The sequence below is a fragment of the Mycena indigotica genome (genome assembly GCF_014461135.1).
Source record: "Mycena indigotica strain 171206Taipei chromosome Unknown Mind.scaff0005, whole genome shotgun sequence".
Taxonomy (NCBI): Eukaryota; Fungi; Basidiomycota; class Agaricomycetes; order Agaricales; family Mycenaceae; genus Mycena; species Mycena indigotica.
Genome location: NW_023503004.1, coordinates 4,084,081 through 4,100,255, shown reverse-complemented (window position 1 = coordinate 4,100,255; position 16,175 = coordinate 4,084,081). Strand labels below are relative to the sequence as shown.

Here is a 16,175-nt window from a genome sequence, read left to right as displayed (position 1 = left end):
GTACTGGATGGACAAGGGAAGAAAGAAGCACTAAATTAACTGTATATAATATATGGTATACAAGTACTAGGCAATCAGAAACATTGAAACATCTAAATGTTGTTGTAAGAATTCCCTCTATGCGTGCTGCTTCGGCTCCTCCAGGTACTCTCGCACAATACTCAGCACCTTCGGGTCCACATCCCCCAGAATGTCAAGCACCTCGGCCCACAGGCTCTCCTGCGCGCGCTGCCCGCGCTCGCTGAGCACAAAGTCGCTCGACTCCTGCGGGCGGCCGCCGCCGATGTACTGCCCGCGGAGCGCGGCCGCGTCGCCGACGGCGGCCCAGACGAGGAAGCGCGCGCCCTCGTCCGCGGTGTACGCGACGAGGCGCTGCGCGCCGCGGATCAGCGCGCGCACCGGGAGCGGAAACTTGGCGAAGATGTCCGTGATGCACATCCCCGGGTGCACCGCGTTCACGACGACGCGCGGCACCGGCCCGGAGCCGGGGTCGGCCGGGAGGCGGGCCGCGAGCGCGCGCATGAAGAACACGTTGAGCACTGCGGGGCAGGTCAGCGCGAAAGTCGGGAGAAAACAGGTGCGGCGCACGCTTGGTGATGCTGTACCGCGCGAAGATCGCGCCCTTCTGTGCGCAGTACGCCGCGCTGCCGAGTGTGCGGAGGATGCCGGCGTCCGGCCCGGGGGCGTCCCACACGCGCTCGTCGATCTGCGCCCAGTAATGTCCGTCGCTCGAGACAACAACAATACGGGGGAGTGTCTTGTGCTCCGCCGCCGTGCGGAGCATCGCAGGGAGCAGCCGCAGGATCACGTGTGGCGTTGCGATGGCCGCGACCTGCAGACTGGCCGTGGATCAGTGGAACGCTCAGAAAGCAGAAATATCGCGGTACCTCTCCTCGAAGCCGTCTTTCGTAGCGTGGTATACCTGCGGCATGATCGCCGCATTCGCGACAAGCACGTCTAGCCGCCCGCCGTCCGCATCGAAGCGGTCCGCAAAGCGCACGACCGACGCGAGCTCGCACAGGTCGACCTGCCACACCTCCAGCTTTCCCTCATACCCCGTCGTCGTCTTGACATCTGCCGACCATCAGTCTTCCACCCATGCACAGAGAATCTTCACACGCACGCGCAAGCGCCTTCTCGCCCCGCTCCGCGCTCCGACAGGCCAGTATGATCCGCCCGGGGGCCGGCACCAGCCGCGCGAAGTTCGCCGCCGCCTCGAGCCCGAGCCCCGCATTCGCGCCGAGCACCAGCACCGTCTTCCCGCCGAGGTCCGCCGCAGCGTTCAGCGTCGCGCGGGGGATCGCAGGCGTCGACTGCGTTTGCCACCATCCGGCAAGCCCGACCTTCATGCTGTTGGTGGGAGAGGAGGGTGAGAAGAGGGTGGCCAGCGGATGACGTGTTGTCTCATATATATCTCCCCGCCCGGAAGTTCCGCCGGAGGTCCCGTTGCAGAGATGTCGGGCGGATGTCGGCGGTCATCCGCATGACGAATCGCCAATTCCGTACCGGCGCGGTAAATCAAAAGCTGGGTTTCTCTTTGCTTTGCGTCGCCAGCCCCGGGCCGGCGGCTGCCGGAGTTTAAATTGTGATTTAGCTTTTGCACATAAGTACATTTACTACAGCACGCTCTTGTCATATACATCTGGGCAAGCGACTGAATGTCAGAGCGACCATCGAAGTGGCGCAAACATACTTACCAGATCAACCACCCTTCCCAGGCCGTCCCTGGATTACCCAAAATACCACACCTCCAGCCGTTCTCCCCTCCTCTTCTCATGTTCATACTGCCGCCTCTCAGCAACCCCACAAGAGCCAAAACCAGAAAAGCACACACCTTCCGCCCGATAATACACTCCTCGCTCAAATACGCGTTATCAAAATCACACCCCTCCGGCGCGGTGCTCTCCACATACGCGATCCCCGACCCCACCGCCTCCGCAAAGTCCGCGCACAGCTCGGGCGGCAGCGGCCCGGCCTCGACCAGGCGGACCCCAGCACCGAGCTTGGACGTGCGCCGGGCGGCCGCAACGCGCCGCGGGTTGAAGTCGAACATGCGGAGCGACTGCGGGGGGCGGCCCGCCAAGCCGCGCGGGTTGAACGGCGGGTAGCTGAGCAGCCGCTGCCCCTCGCTCGCGAGGATCATGGCCGGCGCGGTCTCCACAGGGTCCAGCCAGCGCGTGCACCGTGCGCCCCAATCAGTCCACGGCACCACCGCCGGATCACCCGGCGCCACCCCCGCCGTCCGGGCCCGGGCCGCGCGGATCACGGCAAGCATCGGCTTAGGCTGGAGCACGAAGAGGTGTGTCTGCGTCGTCGTCCCGGTGAAGCGCTCGTCCACCGCCTGTTCCGTCTCGTAGGAGATGAAGACGGCCGCGGCGTCGGCCGCGGGTGGGAAGCGCACGGGGGAGAGGTGAGGGTGCTCGGTGGACAGGCGGGGGTTCGGTGACTGGCGGCAGTGCATCTCCATTGGGGGGAGCACGGTCCGCGGGGCGAGCGCGGGGAGAAGCAACTGTACTGGCTGTTGGTCGAGTGGGGACGGGGAGAAGGGCGGGAAAAGGTAAACGTCGAGACCGTTGTCAGCCGCGTTGGGCACCAGGATCACACCGGGGGCGAGAAACATGATGCCGATGCTTGTTATCGGCGTGGGTGTCTGGTTCAGCGTTGGCCTCCGAGTCTGTGCGCTGTTTGTAAGGATTCACGCACCAAGATAGTGACCCCGCGCTTCCAATCGAACACGTGCAGGCGATTTGAGTCGGCGAAGGAGTGTACCGCGTTCATGAGCGAGATCGCCAGGATGTCGCCGACGATCTCGACCGCCACGTCTGTCACCGCGTCAAGCACGGTCCGGCGCTCGATGTGGATCGTCGAGCTGGAGGCCATCGGGTGAGGCGCGCCCGTTGAGAACGACAACATCAGCGCATCCAGCGAGATCTTGGCTGGGTCGTCCGCACAAGGCACCCTAGCGATACCCATGAGCGTCCGAAAGGAGTAGCTCGGCCGGCTTACACAGTAATAATCACCAGCAAATCATGCTCCACCAGCGCCGTCGAGAAGTTCGCAAACGGCGTCCCCGTAAACACCGTCCGCCACCGTGCCTCCGAGTCCGCGTCCCCCTTCCCATTTCCGGGGGCCAGCTCCGTATAGTGCAGCGCCACCGCCCTGTCCTGCATCCCCGGTCCCGTGCCCGCCTCCGCCGCAAGCCACCGCCCGGCATCGATCGCATACAGCATCACCGGGAATCTCGGGTACGGAATCGTGTGGCGGGAAAGCGGGGAGAACTCCCGCCAGCGCCGCTCCCGCGCGTCAAGGGCCGTCAGGCGGGAGGCAGTGTCCAGCCCGCGGAGGCCCTGCGCAGTGCGGTTCTCCGATATCGATACGCCCGCCAGCTCCTGCGCGACGCGATAGCGGATCGCAAGCGACGAGGAGATTATCTCCGCGAGGACGCGGTTGCCGGTGTGCAGACAGTGCGCGAGGTCGGAAAGCGACAAGGGCAGGAGGCACGTGTGGACGAGCTCTGCAGGGAGGTCCAGCAGTTGCAGTGGGCGGGAGTCACGGTGGGACGACATGGCGGGAGAAGACAAGCCACGCGGCGTGGGACGATCGTTGAATGATTGATCGCGTGATGTCTCGCCTAGATGACCAGGCGGCGAGAACAAGTGTCAGGTACCACTTTGCTGGTGGGTCGGGCCCAGCTGCAAGCCCCACTGGGAAGAAAACAAACGGATGCTACATTTCAAGCTCAGGTATAGTTTCTACTTAACGTTTGCTTGACCCGCGGATCGACGATCGTCGGCTCGAACGGAGGAGCATGACAGCAATCTTTATACTTAACCTCATGCACAAAAGGACAACATGATCAATTGGGTTCTAATAGCTTTTTTTTGATCAACGATAAACGTCAAATTGAAATGTTGACGAAGTGTAAGTATTGCCAAATTAGGAAACATGAAATTTTATTGAGTGCTAAGAAGATGGAATTTGAATTTTAGAGAGATGGAATGTAGTTTCTGGAATTATCAGCACTCAGTTTTGCAAGATATGTGAGGGAGATTGATCTGTTTTTGCCAGTGAGAACAGGTTCAAATATTTTTACTGTCAAAATGAATGGGTTTCACCCCTGTACAGCTTGAAAACTCAAAATCTTTCAAAGGAAAGCCTGGGCATCCTCAAAAATTATTTCTAAAGTTCACAGGCTAGGTCAAAATGTCTGAAGGCCATTTTTTGTGGCTGCTAAGAATATCTATTATGTTTGAGTATTTCTAAAGTTTACAAAGACTTGAACTGCACCATTGAGATTGATTTCGGCCTGTTATAATTGGAAAGCTATTGGAACTATTCTATTTGTATCTGATTTCTGTTTGCCCAAACTACAGTAGGCCAGATCGATTTGGTTCAATTTCCATTCGGACCTTTCAGGATTGATTTGGTTCACAAAATTCCCAAGTATTTCTATGTGGCTGTCGACAGTTTGCACATCCTATATATATGGTATCCCAGATTTTACAGGCCCTTTCGGTTCGATTCAACCCTGCCTGCTTTGCTTGCAGGCTCAATGACTTGTTTGTTCTGTTTGTTCTGGGTGCATGTTTCTCAGGAGAAGCCTTGCACACCCCGACCCGAAGCCTGACAATTAGATCATATACTCATAGTATACCAAAGTGACCAGAATTCCTGTCATTGTGTCATACCATGTGCTTTAATCCAAATCACCACCTACCATCCAATAGCTCCAAGACTGTGTGCAGAGAGCTGCCAGCGACAGTTTAATACCAATTCATTGGTGCCATGAAAACAGGGACAAAAATCAGCGACAACTCTCTGGAATTCGATATCCCATCATTGATAGGCTATAATCTCTGGCACAAGTATAAGGAAGAGTCTGGAGGACAGAACAACAGACAACTGCCAGTCTGCCACTGCAGCAGTTATCCTCCAACCTTCTGGAGAAGGCCATTATTATCAGGGGAACCCCCTGCTTTGGCCTCCCTTGGACCGTCTGAATGCATCCAAGATCAATCCGACTAGCACCCCCTCAGATGCTCCAACCCACCCCAACTGTTGTCCACAGCCTCCTTTGCCCACACAATCACCAATCAGTCAAGACCCTCCCAATGATCATCTTGGGACAGAGCCTGCGACGCCACGCAGGCCTTCTGCACATCGGCAGTTATGGATGACTAGTATATAGTTGGCACCCTAGTAGGCAGACCCTTAGAGTTTCTCCTCTTTGGATCCTCCCCTGCTAGGCTTTTGTCGGAGCCTCCGGTTTGCCCTTACCATTATCTGTGAGTCTGTGACATTGCCATTGAAAATCGCCACAAACCGCTTGGTGATATCAGGAACAAGCTCACACCTTGTGTCTCACAGAAAACCGCCAAATTAATAGTCAAGGAGGATGCATATCCATGCCAAATCACGTGCAAGGTTCCATTCCATGGCAAGACCACCAAGCAGAAGTGGTACAACAGGGTGCTTGGCCTCCAGGATGCAGATCTGAGTCAGTGGCAAAACATCAGTTGGTCTGACAAATGTTCCATCCATCTGGACAAATTAAAGGGCAAATATGTGGGTTATAAGGAAGCTTGGGGAGGAGCTCTTGGATGAATGCTGTGTTGGAATGGTGCTTCAGAACCTGATTTGTGATGTGGGGTGTCATCACCAAAGGAGAGAAAGGTCCGTCGATGGCTCTCAAGTACCTGGGCGGCAAGGGCAGGGGCATAATGGCAGCCAGATATATTGATCAGGTCCTCAAGGGTCCGCTCCTTAGTGATGGCCATGTTTGGTTTGAATATTCCATCCAAACGCAAACTTAACCGGACAGAACCAAGGTTTGGTGTTTGCGTTTGGCCAATATGGCGGTCAAAGTGGGGAAGTAATAATTTTACACACACTTTGTAAAAAATTGAGTTTTCCGCAACATTTTGAAGAAAAAACCATTTTCCGCAACTTTATTTTCTATACTTGACAAAAAGTTGCGGATCACAGCTGTTCCCAAAATCCGCGAGATATTTTCGACGTGCATAATTTCCGCAACTTTTTTGCACAACTTTTTTTTTTTGCGCAACATTATCTTCAATACCAGTCATTCCCACTATCTGCTATGGCTTGCGCGTGCTGCAGCGCCCGGGACTCAATAATAGTTGGCATATGGTCGTGTCGTGCGACGTGATACTGCCAGATGCAGGCACAAGCTCATGATCCAGTGTCCACTGACGCGCGCTGGATTCGCACACCAGCGGAATCCATTGGAAATGGCTCACGGGCCACGGCTTGACCGAGAAGACCGGTTCCGGGCGTCCCGACCGAGCGCTGAACGACCAGGCTGAGACGATGAACTGCCGGCCGCTCCGCTACATGTTTCTGGATATCAATGCTGAGCGGAGGTATTTCCAGCGATAGAGCACTCACCTACGCTCATACGCCACCCCCCACGACGCGATCGCGTGGCCTTGGCGGCCATCGCAGAGCCCGAGTTTGCCCGGTTTGGGTAAAAACTCGCAGTTTGGGCCGGAATCGCTCTCGGCCTGCGCCGGTCACGTCAGGACAGTCTCATGGGACGTGTTCAGGCGCGTTCGGCGCGTCCCGGCGCTCCCCGTCGCGCTGCAAGTGGAGTCGCCGGCGGAGTTCCGGAGGAAAATGTTGTGCTGAGGTAAGGTCGTGAAAAGTCTTGCGAGAAATAAATGTTGCGGAAAATATATACTTTTGAAAATATCTCGCGGATTTTGGGAACAGATGTGATCCGCAACTTTTTGTCAAGTATAGAAAATAAAGTTGCGGAAAATGGTTTTTTCTTCAAAATGTTGCGGAAAACTCAATTTTTTTACAAAGTGTGTGTAAAATTATTACTTCCTGTCAGGGGATGAGGGTCCAGGTGCCTAGTTGATACCAAAGCCGGGGGAACAGCCCCACGGCCAACTACTTAAGTACAGGGCTATCTGCGCACGGACCAGTCACGTGATCAGTCACAGCTGTCACATCACATGCTCCCCTTACACCAACCCCTCCTCAAGATCCGTCGCCTCGACGGATAGGCGGAGTGTAGGGTTCTGCGAACTCATATTCGGGATCGCCAGGGAAATAGAGGTTGTCGCCTATGACGCGCGATGACTGCGCAGGTACGCCCCCTCGTCGGGCAGTCTGCCGGTTACGCGGCCGGGCGTGAGCTACGTCGATCTGCATAGGAGAGCCGATCGGGGTAGGTGACGCGCTGGTCAGCGCCGACGGAGTGGCCATAACCACCGAGGGTGCGAAGGGAGTAGGGTAAGGCTGGGGGGTAGGAAGAGATGGTGCCGCGGCCTGCATAGGTGGGGTAGTGGCGGCGGCAGGTTGGCGGGGTAGAGAAGACGGGAAGAGGGGGGAAGACAGTCGCGAATGCCCAGCTGGCCCACCAGCGGCCGAGGCCCTCGGATGAGTGGCAGGTCGAACCGCAGTGGTGGCGCGGGGCACCTGAGACCGGGCGTGGATCACGGTGGACGAGCGGTGCAGAGGGGCACGGTCGTCATCCATCTTCGTGGCACGTGGTACAGGCACAGGCGCGGCAGGAGGAGGGGGGGCAGGTCCCTCAGCAGACGGTGGCTGACGTTGCTTCTTCGCACGGACACGCTTGCGCATGAACCGTTTCCCAAGCGCGATAAGCGCTTCACTGATTTGCTGGTCGGTTCCCCGGATAGAGACCCGGCGCTCGCCAGGCGCAGCGCGATCAGAGTACGCGCGCAACTGAGCACCGGAAGTGTCGTGAGCTTGGTGGAGACCCTTGCCGCCGTGACCCACGATATGCCCGACAGCCGAGTCAGGCACCACAAGCGTACAAGAGAAGTGCGTGACAGTGTCGGGCGCAGTAGGGGGGAAGGTTTCGGCAAGTGGTATGGAAGTGTGGGCCGCAGCAATGACGGCAGGGGTAGGGGCCGGGATCGTTGGAAGAACCCAGCGACTGCCGTCCCAGACACCATGGAATGTAGGACCAGGGGAAGGGGGAGCAGGGGGTGGAGCAGGCGTACCATACTCAAGACGGTCGAGACGGTCGGTGAGGCGAGTAATTTCGCTCTGCAGAAGCAGGCAGTACGAATACAGGTCAACAGAGACGCCGGGAGTCGTCATTGGAGGAGAGAAGGCAAGCACAGTAGGGTGAGGACGAATATAGGAGATAGAGAGGATCAACTGGGGCTAGAAGAGTGCCAGAGTCGATATAGAGGCTTTGGTATGCTGTCAGGGGATGAGGGTCCAGGTGCCTAGTTGATACCAAAGCCGGGGGAACAGCCCCACGGCCAACTACTTAAGTACAGGGCTATCTGCGCACGGACCAGTCACGTGATCAGTCACAGCTGTCACATCACATGCTCCCCTTACACTTCCCCACTTTGACCGCCATAGGCCAAAGCCCTTTCCAAACCGAACTGGAGCTCAGGTTCGGCCGGGTTCGGCATTTTTTGCCCTAAAAGTGCCGGTTCAAGGCCCGTTCTAACCAGGGTTTGGCGTTCAGGTTCATCAAATCCAGGTTTTGAACTAGGGCCTGGTTTTTAAAAAATTTCTAGGTTATCAAACCTGTTTCATAAAAAAACCTCCTCAGACATCTGTTTTTAAACTGTTTCTTAAGTTTATAAACACCTTGGCTGAGATCACCAAAATGAACCAAATTTTCTATTCTAGGATAGATTTTTGCCTAAAATATCTGCTTTAGTATCCATAGTTCCTTATATTAGCCAACAAAATACTATCCAAAAACTATTTTCATTATATGTCAAAGTTTGATGGTCTTAATAGTTATTTAATCATATCAACAGCAGCAGATAGTACCCTCTCCTTGTCCTAAATGGTGAAGTTTTCGATATTCAGACAACTTGAAAATCAGGACAATTAGTTCTGACTTGGCCATAAACATTGTCAAGAGTACTGTTCTTTGGTCCTGCCTCCCTTTGGATGCTTACTAATACAAATATTAAAAACAGGGCATTCTGGGAGAAGGTGTTTACAAACAAATTTAAAACCAGTTTCGAAACACCCCAATAAAACCTAGGCCCTATTTTGAACCAAACTGACAGTCGGGTGTTTAGGCCAAGAACTGGACCAAACTGCACTTAGCCATCACTACCACTCCTCAACTTCTATCACAAAATGAAGTGCTGGCAACCCAGATTCTGCTCCTAGCAGGACAGTGCACCACTGCATTGCCAGTGTGTCAAGCTGACTCAGTGCTAGCTCGAGGATCACAATATCAATTTATTCCTGCATCCACCAACTTCACCATATGTTTCGCTCATCAAGCCACTGTGGTATTGACTCAAGAAGTGCCTCCGGGTCTACACACCCCATCCCACCTCATACAATACCCTCTGTGCAGTGATTCTTGACTGTTGAGATCAAATCATGGTAGAAGAGATAGATCAGCTTATAAGCCAGATGCTGGCAATTGTGAATGCTGTAGTTGATGCAAAGGGATGCCATACTTGCTATTGAACGTGTATATATACTTTTTGTGTCAAAATAATTGCTCTTGTGTATGAAAAGTGTGTGATTCTGGTCACTTTGGCACACTGTGAGAAAACCATAATAATATTGAATTTTTTGCACTATACCTTGTGCAGAGATAATGTTGCTGGTTTATAAATATATTCTGCCAAACTGCCACTTGGCAGATGGCACTATGTGGCATTATCATCCATAAATTTTTTCGGGGGTGGCAGAATGGATATTGCCACTTGGGTCAAAGGCCGTCGCTGCCCTGCAGGGTACTATGTAATCAATGATGTGAATACATTGGTAGCCGGTGTGCTAATATTATAATAATTCTGTTCTTCGACTTGGACCATGCCCCGGAAAGTCCATCCATTCCTCGAGCTCTACTACACTGTCCTCGGCAAAGTAGCCAACAAATCTGAGCACAACGTCTATATCTGTAACTACTGTGAAGACCAGCTTGAGCACCGGGAAAACCATGCGTTCAAACACTTTACAGAGGGAAAATGCCATGGTAGCCCACCTCCACCTCCGGAAGTTGTAACAGAAGCATTTGTTGCAATGGCGAACAAGAAGCGACTTACATTCCGATGATGAAGGGACAGGGGGCAAGGCTAGCGAGGGCACTGTTGTGCATGATGCGGCACCACCAGCAAAGAAACATAAAGTAGTTCAGAAGGCCAAACAGGCAAACCTAAACGGCTACGTCGACCACCCCATGACGAAGGTGCAACAGACGACTGCAAATCGCAAACTTCTGCGATACTTCATTCACTCGAATACAGCCTTCATTAATGCCAACAATATCTTTCTGGCTGACTTCACAAATGAAATCTGTCCCTCATTCAACATTGCCTCCTGCACTACAATGTCAACTCTTCTTCTCGACGCCGAATTCAGCGATGTCCATCTTGGGATGGTCAAAGAGTTGACCACTTGGCAGCGAAGCGGGACATTGCTTATAGATGGGTGCGAGGATATCTTACACCGCTCCTTGTATGGCACTGCAGCTGCTCGTGTTGGGGAACCCACTATTGTGATGGGCTTAAAGGACCTGACTGGATCACGGGGAAGCGCGGAGAAGATACTTGAGGCAGCGCAGGACTCGATGAAGAGGATGGGAATCAAGAACGCAGGTTGCTTTCTTGCTGCTGTCACCGACAATCCAATGGTGATGAAGGCCGTTCGAAAAGAAGCTAGAGAACAAGTACAAGTGGTTAATTGTGTGTATTGCCAGCTCTTGACCAAAAAGCATGCTTACATATCATTCAGACCTTGGCGTGCTGGGCTCATGGTCTCAACACACTTATTGGCGAGATTTGTCGCTACCCACGTATAAAAGCGGAGATTCAGAAGGCCAATCGCATTGTTACGTTCTTCAACAGCTCGCATTATTGGGGTGGGCAGTTGAAGACCATGGCTGCACTAGAAAACATTAATCGTGGGCTGAAAAAGAACTGTGATTCCCAATGGTACGCACTGATTCTGCTATTGCGCAGCGTCTCTGCATACCAGGTTCCACTCAACACCATTGTTGCTCGTCCCAACGCTCGTGTCCAAACCAATGGCTTTTCCGTCATAAATGTCGATGTTGTTCGCATTATCCGAGACCCCGATGATTGCTTCTGGTCAACAATCAGCCAGATAATTCGGGTCGCCAAGCCGTTTGTCGATTCAATTGCACAATCAGAGGGTCGGAACGTCACTCTGGCTGATTGTATGCTGAATTTCCTTGGGGCTGCGTATCAGCTGGCAGAGCTTAAAGACGAGCCTGGAGATGTTACCACATTCAAGAGCCATGCATTTGCTGTTGTTGACAAGCGATTTCGCATGATGGCAACTCCGATCCACCAGCTCGCCCTCTTTTTGCATCCATTGTGTCGAAAGTTCGCAGTTGTTGATGTCCCCGGATTCACGCTCCGTGATATGAAGGAAACAGCGCTAACAATTGCAAAGATTAAGTGGAAGTGGTCGAAGGAGGAAGTGGGCTTACTCGCAACGGATATGACGGCCTACCATGGATGTCAGGAACCATTTATTGGTGGCCAGGACAACGCACAGGCTTGGTGGAAGCTGCTTCCGGTGTCTGGTTCCCATCTCTCGATGCCATATATCGATGATGTACCTATTCGAGGACCAGCAACGCGATATGAGGATGAGAACGGAGAAGAGGAAACGATACCTGAGAATAAGGGGATTCGTAGATTCTTCTGGGAGCACATGCAGAACGTGAATCGAGTAGTTCAGAGATTGAAATACTCAGGTTTGACGGTTTCTGGCATGAAGGCGGTGTTGTGTGCGGATGAATTCGTGGTTGTAGGCCATACGTGCTCGTACGAAGGAAGAAGGCCGTCGACGGATCGAGTGGGAGTCATTACACGATGGCCTCCTTTGAAGAATGTCTCTGAGATAAGACAATTCTTAGGAGTCTTGACGTAGAGTCTCCACCTCTTGCATGCTCCATTGGTATTCAGGAATGGGAAGAGCCGATGAATGGTGATGATGAAGACGGTGATATGGTAGAAGCTGCCTTTGTTGAGCTGGAGAAGACACTTGTTGGTGAGGCAGAGGATCCCGAGGTAGCAGGCGTAGAGCCGGTGGACGAAAGCTCTGATGATGAGCTCCCCCCAGCGAGTGCCTTGGGATCACGGAAAAAGAAGAAATGAGCAAATCAGCTGTCACTGATGGATGGCGACATCTAAGACTTCAATCTTGTCAAGAAGGCACTCGATCATGTTGTGCCCCACGAAGAGGGTTATAAAGTCAATGTGGTACGCGCTGGAGGGGACACAGACTGGGATATCAATGAATTTTTGTAAATTACGGTACTTCAAATATAGCACGTGCTTCGACGGGCACGTGATTTTTGCCACTTGGCAATATCCTGGCAGTATTGGTACTGCCATTTTGCCAGGCAGTATTTTAGCAAAAATCATTCTGCCATGGGCATTATGCAGAGAGCTAATTTGGAGTATGGGTAACATAAGATGGGGGTCTGGTACTTCCATCAATATGTCCTCTCTGCTCCTGTGGATATTGGGTCACACAGACTATCTGGTTTACATGAGATATATGCTCCATCCTCCTCCTTACCTTCACAGACTGTGAGTGAAAAGATCCTCCCTGCTCTAAATTAAACTGTTCTAAAAATTCATTAATACACAAAATGTTTTATAAACTTTGTACATACGAATAACAGATATATGTTCCTTTTGCCGTTGTTTATGTTTCACCCAGAGCAGGCTCCCAAGTATGATTGCCCCTAGCAGCAAAAGTCCGCCAACCACAGAAACAATAATCCAAGTGACATCGTGCTTAGAAAGGGGATGACTGTCATGCTGCATGGTTGTTATAGGTGTATCCTGGGTTGAGACCAAGGACACAGAGTCCAAAGAATGACTCGGAGATGTAGATATAGAGGGTAAAATTCCTGTAGTAGATAGGACCAATGGGGTCCCTGTTCTAAAAGAGCTTGAGGAAGATATTGATTTGGCTCCAGGTGATAAAGTGATAAGCAGATAGTCAATCCAGATTGGTTCATCATTCTCTGCAGTAATATGGAGAATATGTTGACCATCATCTAAGGGGCCAGAGTGGTAGTACAGATGTTTGGCACTAGAAGTATCTATAGTAGGCATCAACAATGTTTGCTGACTGCCATCAATAGAGATAGATGCATTGGCATTATTATTCTGCGGAATGCTATTATAATATGAGATTCCACGCCCTGCAAAACATTGAATTAAATGCCCTATAGCTTGTAATTAAACCATACCCTTGAAAGTGAATTCCATAGTAGCACCTTTGGCAGTAGTTGCATGACTTGTGTGCATCATATATGAATTATCCTGAACTGTGGTCCATGTTGATGGTGAATAGATAATCCTGGTATCTTGGTCATCTACCAGAGCAGTGCCAGTGGCTACATCACTTGAGGTAGAGTATGTGAAATAGTCCAAATAAAAGCAACATCCAGTAGGCTGTTGAGAATCCATTGTCTGCTGCTCAAGAACCAGTGTATGGGTGCCACTAGTGATGTTCCCAGAGGCATAGAAGATGCTGTGGTATATTGGTGATGCAGCATCCACTACAGGATATAATGTCTTCTGCAGAATATTGTCCAGTGTGAAGGTCATTGTAGCAGATTTGGCACTGAAGCCAGTTGCCATTGTTCCATAGACGGTGATGGCAGTGCCTATAGTGCTTTAATTAAATACAACAATACCAATAATTGTGGATTTGAGGCAGACATACCCTCAAATGTGATTGAAGCTGTGGCACCGACGCTTGCAGCACAATGTGTTGTCTGTGCATATTCCTGTTGACTGCCAAATGTGTACCATACTGTAGCATTTTATTCAGTTCGTATGTCACGTGTCACAGTAGCTATAAAATTCGAAATTTTTTCGTATGTCACACCATTTTGCTCAAAATCCTCTCCCAAAAAGGCAATTTATGACATTTCCGGGCGCCTCCGGCGCCAAGAGTTTCCTAATTAGGAAATAATTCGAATTGATATTTTCGTATTGAATGTCACACCACTTTTGGCATTCGAATTGAATAAAATACAACAGTACCCCCTGATACTTGATCAATGGGTCCTGATCATCAACAATTGCCAGTTCCATGAATAATTGGGATAAGAGTCTAAGGACTTGGAGGAAGCACTCTTCTACTCGTGGTACTTATAGTAATGGATCCTGGTCCCACACAACTCCCGGTCCGCTGGTGTTGCCTAGCCATTGGCTACACAGCCTCCCTTTAGTGTTCGCCTATAGGCCACTGATATCTTCCACATGTCATCTTGGCTGTTATCATGGCAACAGGAATCAGGATTTGAGAACATTTCATCAGCATCTACTACTTTGTATCTAGATCATGTCAAATCACAGGTTGCGTTCAAATGCATATTCCTTGGACCCAACGTCAAACCGACATCCAATCCGTGCTCACGGCAGGAGTCCCCTCCCACGCGCCAGCCTTTGGGCTGTCCGTTCCCCGCCGCAGCCCGGTCGGGCCGAACAATCGCGTATCCTCGTCCACGCGCATTTCTGCCAGCGACACGAGCTCCGCGGCGCCCAGCGTGGCTGCCGCCGCACACACGCGAGCCCATTCTTCCCGATCTGCGTGCTGCGGCTTGCAAAGGCGCAGTGCCCGGAGCGTGCCCGCGCGCGCTGCCACAATGCGCCGAAGCGCGTCGCTCACGGGGATCTCCGCGAGCTCGAAGTCGCCGACGCAGTCTAGCGTGATCCGGTCGAGCAGCGGCATTCGGTCCGGCGCCGCGAGGAGCTCGAGCAGCTGCGGCAGGCTCCAGCCGACCGGGCCGGCGTCGTAGCGGAGGTCGAGGGCCATGAGGGTGCTGGTGCCGTTCAGCGCGGCGAGCAGCGTGTTTCTCCGGACGGACTTGAGAGAGAGCGACAGCTCCGTGAGCCGTGGGAAGAGCGTGCCTAGCGCTAGGGGGAGGTCGCCGGTGGTGGTCGCGGGCAAAGACAGCCTGCGTAGGTTTGGCAGCGCTACCGCCGCAGTTAAGAAGTCCGTGACGTCGTGTCCTGAGGCGTTGTCCCCGCCAAGCATGATGAGCGCCTCGAGCGCGCTGTGCGACACCAGCGCGGGGTCGGCGGCGGACCGGAATGGGGCTTGCACGCGGACGACGAGCCGGCGGAGGCCCGGACAACGCCGGAGGAGCTCGGCGATCACGCCCGGCTCCACGGCGTCCCGGAGGGCCGCGCACGTGAGTTGGCCCCAGCGCAGTGGCAGCGCGAAGAATTCCCGCCCGAAGCGCTCCCCCACCGGCGCCCCGCGCCGCAGGTCCAGCGCCAGCGCAGTGAGCTGGGGCACGGCCCACATCGCGTGGTCACGATGCCCAAGCGCATCGGGGGTGCTTGTGATCCGCAAAGAGCGCACGCTTTGGAGATCCGCATCCAGCGCCAGCGGCGGGTCAATCAGCTGCAGATGCGCGAGCCGGCCCTCGCAAAGCGCCATGAGCCACCGGAGGAAGCCGGCGTCCACTGACTGGCCCGGGCGATACGCCACCGACAGCCTCAACGGCAAGTAGTCAGCCCGCTGGACCCAAGCCTCAATGGCAGCGGCCGCCCCGGGCCGCGCACACACGTGAGCGACTGCCACGTGGAGCCTCGTCCATAACACCGGCGTCGTCCACGCCGCCGTGCGCCACCCGCTACATACACGCCCAAGGACGAGCGGCGGCAACTCTGCGCAGAGGACCGCGTTCAAGTTGGTCGCCGGGAGGCAGCGGACGAATACCTGACCCAGCACTTTTGATGGGAGTCGCGTTATTGGCGCCGCAATGCCTCTTAGTGCGGCGTAAGTCGATTCGAGTGCAGATTCGTCTAGAGAGAGAGCGGGGTTTGCCGCGGATCCCGGCGCCTTTGCTTGATTTTGTTGGGTGCCTGTCATGGTGAGGAGAGAAGCCTTGTGCATGACTGATGACCGTGACAAGGTCACGACCGGTACCATGACCATGACTGTGACTTTGACACGTGTTGCCTCCGGCCCGCCAGCAAATCTCCTATGAGGCTCGTGCATGGCTATCTTGCTAAATCTGCTGTGTGGACGCCAAAGGGAGGCATGATAGATCAACGCACATGACGCCGGTCGCTCAGTCCCCTCCCCAGTGGGCCTTGACATTTGTTTTGGTAGTTATTTTTTTAAGTATTAGACATTGATCAGTAAGTATAAGGAGGTGTTTCCATAGGGTCTCA

General features: G+C 53.2%; 5 protein-coding genes across 5 annotated transcripts; 1 reads left to right on the top strand and 4 right to left on the bottom strand.

The window, feature by feature from the left end:
• Window positions 1-117: 117 nt before the first annotated feature.
• On the bottom strand, window positions 118-1,349 carry MIND_00635000 (Retinol dehydrogenase 12; the record flags this gene model as incomplete). Its single annotated transcript, XM_037363088.1, has 4 exons — window positions 118-539; window positions 589-839; window positions 888-1,074; window positions 1,124-1,349. The coding sequence occupies 4 exons, from the start codon at window positions 1,347-1,349 to the stop codon at window positions 118-120; spliced, it is 1,086 nt and encodes a 361-aa protein (XP_037221009.1).
• Window positions 1,350-1,730: 381 nt separating this feature from the next.
• Window positions 1,731-3,581, bottom strand: MIND_00634900 (uncharacterized protein; the record flags this gene model as incomplete). Its single annotated transcript, XM_037363087.1, has 4 exons — window positions 3,007-3,581; window positions 2,704-2,959; window positions 1,835-2,650; window positions 1,731-1,784 (listed from the first exon to the last, which is right to left on the bottom strand). Exons 1-4 carry the CDS (start codon window positions 3,564-3,566, stop codon window positions 1,731-1,733), a joined length of 1,686 nt encoding a protein of 561 aa, XP_037221008.1. The 5' UTR covers window positions 3,567-3,581.
• A 2,611-nt stretch (window positions 3,582-6,192) lies between these two features.
• MIND_00634800 (uncharacterized protein) lies at window positions 6,193-8,097 on the bottom strand (the record flags this gene model as incomplete). Its single annotated transcript, XM_037363086.1, has 3 exons — window positions 6,193-6,350; window positions 6,409-6,524; window positions 7,055-8,097. 3 exons carry the CDS (start codon window positions 8,095-8,097, stop codon window positions 6,193-6,195), a joined length of 1,317 nt encoding a protein of 438 aa, XP_037221007.1.
• A 1,707-nt stretch (window positions 8,098-9,804) lies between these two features.
• MIND_00634700 (DUF659 domain-containing protein) lies at window positions 9,805-11,398 on the top strand (the record flags this gene model as incomplete). The annotated part of the gene is made up of 5 exons (XM_037363085.1): window positions 9,805-9,892; window positions 10,059-10,676; window positions 10,726-10,786; window positions 10,839-11,339; window positions 11,386-11,398. The coding sequence occupies 5 exons, from the start codon at window positions 9,805-9,807 to the stop codon at window positions 11,396-11,398; spliced, it is 1,281 nt and encodes a 426-aa protein (XP_037221006.1).
• A 2,981-nt stretch (window positions 11,399-14,379) lies between these two features.
• MIND_00634600 (uncharacterized protein) lies at window positions 14,380-15,870 on the bottom strand (the record flags this gene model as incomplete). Its single annotated transcript, XM_037363084.1, has 1 exon — window positions 14,380-15,870. One exon carries the CDS (start codon window positions 15,868-15,870, stop codon window positions 14,380-14,382), a length of 1,491 nt encoding a protein of 496 aa, XP_037221005.1.
• Window positions 15,871-16,175: the final 305 nt, after the last annotated feature.